The sequence below is a fragment of the Nilaparvata lugens genome, chromosome 7 (genome assembly GCF_014356525.2).
Source record: "Nilaparvata lugens isolate BPH chromosome 7, ASM1435652v1, whole genome shotgun sequence".
Lineage (NCBI taxonomy): Eukaryota > Metazoa > Arthropoda > Insecta > Hemiptera > Delphacidae > Nilaparvata > Nilaparvata lugens.
In genome coordinates, this window is record NC_052510.1 from 64350877 (window position 1) to 64363376 (window position 12500).

Sequence of the window (12500 nt, forward strand, 5' to 3'; positions counted from 1 at the left end):
ATAGTGACAGAGTCAAGATAAGGTTAGAAATTCATGTGTAAAATTTTATAAAATATAAACATGAAAACTATAAATTTTGAATTTAGATGGCTTGAATTAATAAATTTATTAGAAATATTCCACTCAATTACCATTTGTCTGATAATATTGAGTTATTTAAGAAATTGGAACCATTCAAGAAACACAAACTTGTTGTAACACTAAAGCTCGAATATGATCCATTTGGACGAAGCAAAAACATAAATATCTTGAATGAAAAACTAAGAAATTGTCAAAAAACCACATACTTGGAAATATATCATACTTATTTCTAAGTATCAATAAATCTGTTTTTTTTTTTGCAATTTCTTAGTCTTTTTCATTCAATATGAAATTAACACAATATCAACTTCTCAACTACACAAAAAAAATATTGCAGAAAATCGTTCGACAATCAAAATCAAATCAAATCAATTTATTGCCATTCTTTTTTTACAAACAATGATAACAAAACATTCTTATAATGTTATAACTAATTATGATTCAAACTATTAAAAACATATTCAACGAATGTTTTCTTTTATTTTAATATTGAAATAATGGGCTCTCCCAGAAAAGCTAATGCTTGAGCTCTGGAAGAGAGTTCAAAAATGTTAAAGGTAATTAGGATGGATGTCTAAGACAATTTAATTAGTACCAGAAGAAACAATATGCAATATAACACTAGAATATGTATGTACAATATAACAATGTAGCACTAGAACAAAAGTCAATTAATCTTCTGAATCTCAAGTCCGAAGTAAACTTTCCTACATACCCCCTCTCTTATTTCATAAATTAAACACTTAGTAATTCTATTTAGTATGAATTTTTCAGGTAGACAATCTCTTTTAAAAGAATAAATAACTAATGAATCTATAATAGTTGTGAATTCTAATGATTATTCTCCACTATTATTGTCTCAACGTTTTATTGGATGATCAACTAATGAATTTGATTACTTTTGCAGGTTATATGATGCTGGTAGTAACACGGTTATGACGAAATATGAGATTGGGCGAATCCTGTTCTATGCACATGGCTGCTATGAAACGCCAGAGGCATCCTGCTTTGCATTCACTCTGTCACATGGCGACACCCAGGAAACGACAATATTCCAGTGCCATGTATTCAGATGCGATATTCCAGAAGCTGTGAGTCAATTTCCCTTTTATATTATTAACCGGGATCATGTTTCACAGCCTTATAGTAGTTGTGATAGATGGATATTATCATAGAGAAACAATTTTATTTAGCGTATGGCAGTATACACACACATTTTATGATCACAAAATTCGAAAAAAAGAAAACAATAGAAAATTCATATATAAAACGAATGAAAATATCTTAGTCACTTTTGACCTGGAAATTAGAGGCATGCTTCCAGGGTATTTAAGTAGGCTATTGATGCTGGTTTAGCCACCAGGAAATCTTCATGTGCACCCGTGTATGCTGATCTGGGGCATTCCTCCACTATGTGTCTCACAGTCTGGACTGCTCCACACTCACAGAAAGGGGAGTCAGCCTTCCCCCACTTATGCATCAGATGGGCACATCTACCATGATGAGTCCGTACCCTATTCAATGCCGACCATGTTTTACGAGGCAAATCGAAGCCTGGTGGCCTTTTGGCTACAAATGGGATGTCAATGTTCTGCTTTGCTGACCACGCTTGTTGCCGGCCTCAGTTAAACGGAAACCTGAATCTAAGGCTGTAATTGCCGTCCTAACCGTGGCTTACGAGATTGCAGACGGCTCTGATTGGCATCTTGTATATCCTCATGTATTGGCAGGCTTCGATTTTCCTGTATCTTCTTGTACTCTCTAGTGAGGGCATTCATGCGTCGAAGATTTGGGGGTGGAATGTGACTCAACACCGGGAGCCATTCCACAGGGGTAGATTTCAGAACACCACCTATCATTCTCATTGAGTTATTTAGCTGAACATCAACCCTATGAACATGAGAGCTATTCATCCAGACTGGAGCACAGTACTCAGCAGCTGAAAAGACAAGGCTTAGGGCTGTAGAGCGTATGTAGAGGCTGAAGCTTCCCATGATGTTCCGCAAAGTTTTTGCATAATATTGTTTCGGGTTTTTAGTTTTTCTGCTGTCTTTGTTAGGTGCTCTTTGAATGAAAGTGTCCTACCAAGTATCACGCCCAAATATTTTGGAGCCCTATTGTGTTTAAGGCTTCTACTTTCGAATTGAATTCTTAGCTCTCTGTTAGCTTCTCTATAGTTCAGGTGAAAGCATGCACTTCTGTTTTGCTGGCATTTGGTTTGAGACGCAATCTTCAACAATAGAGAAACAATAGCATAATAGATATCCCATTGTATAGGGCGTTTATGTCGCTACTTTTACTGTTATCTCAAGCTGATAGTCCACGTAGTTGTCTCCTGTGAAGCTTTATGACGCTGGTAGTCTCTCATATTGATAGTCTCTGATAGATATCATCATACCAATGAAGAATTATTGTATAAGGGATTAGGAATACATTATGTTTGAATATGTTTGAAAAGGAAATAAACTTCATTAATTAATCTCTATACTTTTTACGATTTCTTCAGGTTCGACAAGTATCAGCTTGCTTTGTGAAGGCATTCCAAAGGGTCCCCAAGTCGTTGAGCACATCTGTGAACGGGGAACTGGCGTTAGAAGACCAGGAGACCGGCAATAAGAATGCTAACAATACACACATGTTTGTGTTCGAAGTCAGCATGGAAATCAAAGAAGATGATGGCAGAGTAAGTATTTTGGCAGCATTTGTTTTTCTGAGATAACCTTGAAGTGAATGGTTCATCACAGGATTTTATCATTGAGTATTTGGACTTCTATTTGCAGTTTTTGGCAAACTCATATTGTGCCTTATACAGAGTGAGTCATATGTATGGGAACCCTTCAATAAATTGGAGACTGTTGTAGATATAATACTGTAACTTTCAGGATAAGTTATTGGTCAAATACTCTACCTTTTGACGTACAACCGAATTTCAAACCCTCATAAGGGGGTTGTAACTAGAATATTTCAAATGTAAACACCCATTGTGTGGTACATCAATTTGAAAACAAGAAAGTTGAATCGATAATAGTGTTCTTTGATACTTGTATCCAAAATGGCGGATGATTGGAATTTTACCAATCATAAAAACTAAAACTTCAATCAGTTGCCATTTTGAATCATCAAGTATCATAGAACATTTTTATCAATTCCATCTTTCTTGTTCTAAAAGGGCCTTTAAAATTATGTACCACACAATTGGTGTTTATTTTTAAAATATTAGACTTGAAGTTTTAGTTTTTAAATAAATGAGGGGTTGTAACTCAAATATTTTGAACGTAAACACCGATTGAGTGATACAACATTTTAAAGGGGTTTTTGAAAACAAGAAAGATGACATCAATAGAAATTTTCTATGATATTTGTATCCAAAATGGCGGCTGATTGAAGTTTTACCAATCATAAAAACTAAAACTTCAATCAGTTGCCATTTTGGATACAAGAATCATAGAACATTAGATAAATAAATAAATTTTTATTGTCATTAAGGAACATTGGCAATAGACTAAGTCAAAACTATACTAACATTATGCAAGTCAGAAGGTTATAAGTTAATGTAATTGAAAGTATATACGATATACATATATAAACATAAACATAACTACATCTAAAGTAAGCCCAAAAGAATTCAAATATTCATCACTATACAAACAACAGTACAAACAAGGCCCTGTCAAAATGTTAAAACAAGAAAGAAAGCTTTAAGCGATCAAGGAATCAAACATCAATAATCATATCGGAATCCAAGACTCTTGTATAGAATACATTGGTGTTTTCACTAACCAGTTGAAAAGTTTCATTTTAAATCTATCTGTAGACTCATTTATTAAGCTTAGAGGTAACTTATTGTACAGTTTCAGACCTATAATATTCTAGCTATTCATTGACTTTGAAAGCCTTTGGAATGGTATATTCAGTCTATTCTTATTTCTTGTTGCATAAGAATGTATGGTATGTCTTGGAATTTTCTCTACCTTTGTTTTTACATGTATTAGAGCAGTGTATATATAAAGATTTATGATTGTCAAGATTCTCAACTTAATAAACAAAGGTCTACAATGCTCAGTACTATTACGCGCATCTGCTAATATCCTGATGGCTTTTTTCTGAAGTAAAAGTACACTGCTAACATGGCTACAATTACCCCAAAACAACACGCCATATAAAGAATACTTTGAAAAAATGCAAAATAGGCTGACCTTACATAGGTATCAGGTACATAATTTTTAAATTGCTTCAACAAATAAATAACCCTAGACAATTTACTATTTACATACTCAATATGTGGCTTCCATATTAATTTTTCGTCAATATATATACCTAAAAACTTGACATTATTTACACTATTATCTCTTGGAATCTCTCTTAAGCTAAAAATCATTTGTTGAGTCTTATTATTATTCAATAGGAAACCATTTGCCCTGAACCATTTGCTTGCTTGGTTTAAAGTATGTTCCATCGTAAAAGCGAGTTTTTGAAAATCTGAATCTGAATTGAAAAAAGTGGTATCATCTGCGTAAAGCATTGACTGAGATGTCACTGATAATGGAAGATCATTTATCATCAGGGTGAACAGTACAGGTCCAAGGATAGAGCCCTGAGGAACACCAAACTTGATCATTTTACCTTAGATTTAGTATGACCTACATAGACTATTTGCTTACGGTCAAATAAGTATGACCCAATTAACATGAGGCTTACACTGTTCATACCGTAGAGACCAAGTTTATTCAGCAGGATTGTGTGGTCAACACAATCGAATGCCTTGCTGAGGTCACAAAAGGTAGCCTGAGCAAATTGACCTGTTTTCAAAAGCATCCAACACTTTTTTAATCAGAGCATCTATTGCAGATGCGGTAGATCTACCTTTTATAAAACCAAACTGAGCTTCACTTAAAATGTGCTGTTCACTTAGGTAATTTGAGATCTGGATCTTTATTACTGACTTAAAGATCTTTGAAAAATATAGGAACTAATGATATGGGGCGAAAACTAGATGGACAATCTTTTGGTCCCTTTTTATAAACTGGCACTACTCTTGATAATTTGAGTATAGATGGAAACACTCCTTCCGTTATACAACTATTGATGCAGTAAGTTAGAGGTTCAACAATGCAGTCTATGACCTTTTTATTATATTGCTGGATAAATTGTAGATGTCTACACTGTCAGATGACTTAAGCTATTAACTATATCTAATATAATGTTAGGAGTTACTTCAGAAAAACCGATGGCTGGCCTCCTTGCTGTAGTGCAACTTTCAATAAGCTGGGCAGCAGTAGTGATTGGCTGAGCAATTTTATCATGCACTTCTTCAACTGATTTTACAAAGATGTCATGTTATGTCAACCGTGTCAGTTATGATGATTGAACATCAGACCTGATGTTAAGATGTCAACATTTTTATTGATGTCATGTTCTTTGTTTTGAAAAGATCTTTAAAATGATGTGTCACACAATGGGTATTTACATTTAAAATATTCTACTTATCCTACAACCCCTCATTTCTTTGAAAACTAAAACTTCAATCAGCTGCCATTTTGGATACAAGAATCATAGAACATTATTATTGATGTCATCTTTCTTGTTTTAAAAGGGCCTTTAAAATGATGTACCACACAATATGTGTTTACATTTAAAATATTCGACTTACAGCCCCTAAGTCACCCCTTATGAGGGGTTGAAACTCAGTTAGTTGTACGTCAAAAGGTAAAGTATTTGACCAATAAACTTATCCTGAAAGTTACAGTATTATATCTACAACCGTCTCCAATTTATTGAAGGGTTCCCATACATATGACTCTTTATATCACTCTGTATATTGTTGACTGTTAACTTACCTCTAATCTTACGCCAATAGGCTACCATTAATCTTCATCCATCCTCCAACTTAATGATAATTAATGAACTTAATGATAATTAATGAACTTAATGATAATTAATGAACTTAATGATAATTAATGAACTTAATGATAATTAATGAACTTAATGATAATTATTTCATAGGAGCATTGGAACCATTACTGTGATGTGAGAATTGGAACCATTACTATGATGCAAGAAAAAAGTTTCATACGTTTCCTTAGTTCTTGAAGGAAACGTATTCATAATTTCACATCGCTTCATGCAAAAAGAGCTTCAGTTAAATTCTTTGCAAACTTCAAAATTGAAGAAATTACTGTTTTTTTTGAAATCAGAAAAGATACATGTTTGAGAACAAGTAATATGGACTATTGATTATCAGTTCCGTTCTGGCATAATACTATGTAAAATCATGAATATACGTTTTTAATATGTGCTTTTAGAATTAAGTTTGTTTTTCGGCAATCCTTCAAAATTATATTTTTAATATGTGAATATTTCCTATTTCAGTTATAATAATGTGAAATATTTCTTTTATGTTTAGTTTTGAAGCATTCTGAATTTGAAAATCTACTTTGTGAAAATACTTGAGTACTGAAATTTTGTGAATTGAAGAACTACAAGACTTGACCTATTTCGGACTATGTGTAACCTTATCTAAAGCTAGGAGAGCAATAGCACAAGGTTACCTTATTTTTCCTCTCCCTATTATTTTGATAATGTTCTTATTGTATAAATGAATAAAGAAAAAAGAAACCGGGAAGATGAGAAACAGAAACTGATGTAGTTCCTGCATGAAAAGTGATTCAACTAGGGTATTAAATTAATAATTTTCTCTTAAGCATTTTACCTGAAGCTAAGATCACATTTGATGCATGTTTGAGCTAGTGCACGTGTGCCCAAGCGTGAATATATTATCAAAATCTGGAATGATTGATAGAAACACGATGTGTCTTGTCTGTCAGTGAACGCTTGCACTTGATGGTTGCGTTCAGTGTGAACATCTACAGAAACGTCACAACGATGTCTCTTTCCAGATTTTGTTTTTCGGCTCATGCATAATTTGACGTGCATTTGCACATATACGCATCCAATGTGTTCACAGCCTAACACTCTCATCCTCCCAAGTTTATGGGAAATTCAGTATTTCAATGTGATCATACCCTTAGGGGAACCGTCCACTGGAACCGTATTCCATCGATCCATTCGGCCGTTGGATCGGATGAATCTTCCGGCCTTTAATTTGGTCGAATATGGTCGTCCATTGGAACCATTTACGTCTGTCTAGTTGCCAATTATTGAATTAACTACTATCAGAGCCACCAAAATTTTTCATAAACATGATTATATTGAGATTTTGAAAATGAATAACAAATATCCACTAAATTAGTTATTCATTACAATAATCTTTCCTTCAACAATAATCCACTAAATTAGTTATTCATTATCAAGCAATCTTTGTTCATAGATTCCTTTGAACATCACAACGATGATATCTTTTGTCTCGCATATCCCACAATGTAACATGCTCTTGAACCAAACTTATCAACTTTTCATTGTCCATTGTTACAACTTTATAAAACAGAACAACTTCAACAAACAAGACTGTGGAACAATTTTAGGTTAGGAACACTTTGTTGTCTCAGCTCGACTAGTTAGTTCGGCGGATAGAGCCGGAAAATCCGGATAGAGCCGTGCACGGCCGTATGAACCGTTTACAATGGACGAGCATCTATTCCTTTTTTGTTGGGGGATCGTTCGGACGAGTTCGGTAGTTTTCGGCCGATGCTAGTTCGGACGGAAACAGGTTTAGTGGACGACCCACCTAAGGTGGGTCAAAACGGTGGCGGAAAACTACCGAACTCGTCCGAATGATCCCCCAACAAAGAAAGGAATAGATGCTCGTCTTTTGCAATAGGTTCATACGGCCAAGCACGGCCGTCTCCGGCCGATCAATTCTTCGATCCGAATTGAATGGGATTTTCCGGCTCTATCCGGCCGAACTAACTAGTCGAGCTGAGACAACAAAGTGTTCCTAACCTAAAATTGTTTAACAGTCTTGTTTGTTTTTGTTTTTTGAAGTTGTTTTGTACAATGAAAAGTTGATGAGTTTGGTTCAAGAGCATGTTCCATTGTGAGATATGCGAGACAAAAGATATCATCATCGTGATTTTCAAAGGAATCTGTGGACAAAGATTGCTGAACAAATAGGATCTGGAGGTATTGTAATGAATAACTAATTTTGTGGATATTTGTTTATTCAATTTTCAAAATCTCAATATAATCATTGTTTATGAAAAATTTTGGTGGCAATGACAGTAATTAATTCAATAGTTCAGCCAACTACTGGACTTAAACGGTTCCAATAGATGGCCATATTCGGCCGAATTAACGGCCGGCAGATTCGTCCGATCCAAAGGCCGAAATGATCGGTTGAATACGGTTCCAGTGGACGGTTACCCATAGTCATCTCGGCTACCCTCGCCGGAAATCCTATCCTATAATCTGTTCTAACTATGGTATAATTTATAACTTTTCGACGTTGGTTTGGGTGGTTTTCAGGGCGGCTTCAGCGCGGTGTCAAAGGAGCAGACTTGGTTCAAGGTACGCGCCAACGTGGAGAAGCAGATCACGCTGACAGTGCAACAGGTGGTGGGGCAACACGACACCGATCTGGTGGTGGAGCGCTGCTTCGGCGTCCTCTTGAGTCCCGGTCGCGGTGTCAAGCATAGCGACATGCAGCTTCTTGAAATGGTAACTAAACATTACATTAGTCAAGTTTACTTGAACGATTTTTGTATGAAATTAATTTTTTTTTCAAACTCAAAGTCAAGTTTATAAGGACATAAAGCTTGAATCCACTATACCAATGTATAGTGTCTTCTCCAAGTTCTATAGTGTCTTCTCAATGTCTTATCTAAGTTTGTGAATGTTGAACATGTTAATTGAACACGACTTTTAGGGCCGGTTTCCGAGCTCGGGTTTGGCTAAGTTCTAGACTTTAAACAGCTGGAGTAAGGAAATTGGCTTTCTGAAAGCCATAGGGCGTAGTCGCAGTCATAGTCAAAGTCAAAGTTGAATTAAATTTCCAAAAAAAACTAGAAAACTAAACACAAAATAAAATAAAGAAAAAATAGTGTAAAGTTTCAGCTATTTTGAATTATTAGAAATGTTTGATTCTGTCAAGGAAAACGTTTCCAATTATAGAAATTAGAAAATAAAAACTGTGACTACGCCCGTTTTGGAAAGCTAATTTTTGACTCCAGCTGTTAAAAGTCTAGAACTTGGCTAAATCCCGAGCTCGGAAAACAAGCCCTTAGTTTCAAATCTAATTTTGATGGTACAAGGCGCGCCAGAGAAACTTATTTATTTGAAAAATACAGTGTGTTGAATTTGTCGTGTAGAGGGGCAGGAGGGGGCGCATCTGGAGGAGGAAGTTGTCAAATTTATCCTCCCTCAAGTAAATCAGCTATCATGCTCCGGTCTAGAGAGCAGCGGGCCTTCGTAGTTGAGAACTTCTTTTCTAATGGTCGATCACCTTCCGCGCTCGATTTGAAATTCCTCCCATCAGACTCGTTCCTTGCCATAATTCGATTCTGTCGGGGGTTAACTCATTTCAGGAGTGTGGATGTGTCTCTAAACCCAAAAATGTACTTAACGAACCATCAGAACTGCAGAAAATATCGAAAGAGTGAGGCAGTCATTTGTGCGTTCTCCCCGGCGTTCGGCTCACAAACACGCAGCTGCTATGACAATATTTCTGACTCCACTGTTCGACGAATTTCCCATGAAGATCTTCAACTTCATCCCTTTAGATTGGCTGTTGTTCAAGAATTGACTGAACGCGATTTTGTTGCCTGTCAAAATGCATGTGATATGCTGATTGACAACCTGCCTGAAGACGCGGTCATTTGACAAGGCTCAATTCCACATGCGGTTCCTTCATGCGTTTATTCAAAATCCCTGGTTTATGTCGATTGACCATAGCACATTTCAAGAACAACATTCGCGACGCCCTTGCCAACATACCGATTGATATACTGCAACGAAATTCCAAAATCGACTTTATCAGGTATGCACAATCGGGATCGCCATTGGTCTGATGTAATTTTCAAGACTGCATGGAAAAAATTGGGATATTGTATTCTCATATAAAAAAATATTGACACAATATCTAAAGTACTTTTGTTTTTATTGACCTTTCAAATACGCGTAAGTAAGTTTCTCTGGCGCACTTTGTATAATCCAACCCACACATGGGAAAATGAAATAAAAACAGTTGTCAGTCAATGTAGAATGTATAAAAACATTTAAATAGAAAAGTATGATGCAAGAAAGGTGTGAAGAAGACCTTTTGCCGGTTGCACAAAAGAAAGCCGGTTCAATTTCAACCGTGGATTAATTCCACGAGAACCAATCAGAGAAGCCGTCTTATCAAAAAGGCCTTCTCTGATTGGTTCTCGTAAAATTAATCTCGGTTAAAATTTAACCGGCTTCTATGTAACTGGAAAAAAGTTTTCTTCACACGTTTCTTGCATTGATTTGATTTTTAACGTATAATTATATACTTTTCAAGTTATGAAAACTTAAATTCAAGTAAACATGTATTCACGTAAACTTGTCGTCACTTCAAGTTTTCAAAATCGCCCATTCTACTCAAACTTGGAAAAAAATTGATATCATGTAAACCACTAATAATAACATGCAAACAGATGAAGATTGTTACACTTGAGGAAGACTTTAGCAGCATGCCTTGGCGTGTACTGCAACAAATCTTTAGTGACCACTCATCACTAAAGTCAATAATTATTCTCCAAGTCGATCTGCACTATATACTTTGAGGATAACCGTCCACTGGACCGTATTCAACCGATCCGTTCGGCCGTTGGATCGGACGAATCTGCCGGCCGCTAATTCGGCCGAATATGGTCGTCCATTGGAACCGTTTACGTCAGTCTAGTTGCCAATTATTGAATTACTATCATAGCCACCAAAATTTTTCATAAACAATGATTATATCTGGATTTTGAAAATTGAATAAACAAATATCCACTAAATTAGTTATTCATTACAATAATCTTACCTTCAACAAATGTCCATTAAATCAGTTATTCATTACTAAGCAATCTTTCTTCACAGATTCCTTTGAACATCACAACGATGATATCTTTTGTCTCGCATATCCCACAATGGAGCATGCTCTTGAACCAAACTTATCAACTTTTCATTGTCCATAGTTTATAAAACAGAACAAGTTCAAAAAACAAAAACAGACAAGACTGTGAAACAATTTTGAGGTTAGGATGATGTTGTCTCAGCTCGACTTCGGCCGGATAGAGTCGGAAAATCCCATTCAATTCGGATCGAAAACTTGATCGGCCGGAGTCGTATGAACCTGTTACAATGGACGAGCATCTATAGCTTTCTTTGTTGGGGGATCGTTCGGACGAGTTCGGTAGTTTTCGGCCGATGCTAGTTCGGACGAAATCGGTTCCAGTGGACGGCCCACCTAAACCAAATAATCTATAGATTGAATTGGGCGAGTTCCGCCAAATTCACGTTGTCGCTTCGCTTAGCAATCTCCAATTAACACTAACTGATGACTTTAACGAAAGATTAAGAAATTTGATTTCACTAACGAAAACTAATGTTACGTTACGAAACGACAGATTAGAGTGGATCAGGGTGGCAGGGCGCCGCTATGACACTTGTCACACATTGTTAGCATGTAAAACCAAACCTAGAAAATCCAACTAAATTCCGAAAACACAAGTTTTGTTTAACTAATTGAGTGGATATTAGCCTACAAATTTTAGCAATTAATAATAATTAGGCTATAGTGTAGTTTTTTTAGTTATATGATAAATTTAATTTAGGTTGTAGTGTTTTAATAATTGTTCTACAGATTGCTTTTTTAAATGAGTAAAATTTCAAATTTCACAGGATGTCTTCTAGCCATTCTGTCAATGTTTTGTTCCCTAGAGTTATCAAAATAAGAAGGGACCCAACATTCATGAACAGTGAAAGAACGCATCTTGTCAATCTTATTGAAAAATAAGTCGATTTCGTCCAAATTATTAAAATCAACAACCCTTTCTCTTATCCATCTAGGTCGGCGAACAACATGATCATCATCACTGTCTGTCACTCTCAAATGCCAATTCGTATGCTCCTCTAGCATTATTTGGCCTTTCCATATTGGAACAACAAATTAATCTGAATAATTAATTAAACATAACCTCAACAAACTACTTTCAACAAGACAGTAAACAGAACGCCGCCATTTTACTTTCCTTGCCCTATTACCATAGGTAAGGAAAGTATTGCTTTCCAAAAAAATTCAAGGTACCCTGATTTCATGTTTTTTAAACGTTTCAAGGTCCCCTGAGTCCAAAAACTGATTTTTGGGTGTTGGTCTGTATGTGTGTGTGTGTGTGTGTGTGTGTGTGTGTGTGGTGTGTGTGTGTGTGTGTGTGTGTGTGTGTGTGTGTGTGTGTGTGTGTGTGTGTGTGTGTCTGTGAACACGATAACTCCATCCCTAATTAACCGATTGACTTGAA

General features: G+C 35.8%; 1 protein-coding gene across 1 annotated transcript in view; it reads left to right on the forward strand.

The window, feature by feature from the left end:
* Window positions 1–988: 988 nt before the first annotated feature.
* Window positions 989–12500, forward strand: part of LOC120352258 (rab GTPase-activating protein 1-like) — a gene marked incomplete at its 5' end in the record, with an annotated part of 32435 nt that continues 20923 nt past the window's right edge. The window contains 3 exon segments of the mRNA XM_039432029.1: window positions 989–1172; window positions 2588–2764; window positions 8503–8694. Coding sequence (XP_039287963.1) covers window positions 989–1172; window positions 2588–2764; window positions 8503–8694 — 553 coding nt within the window.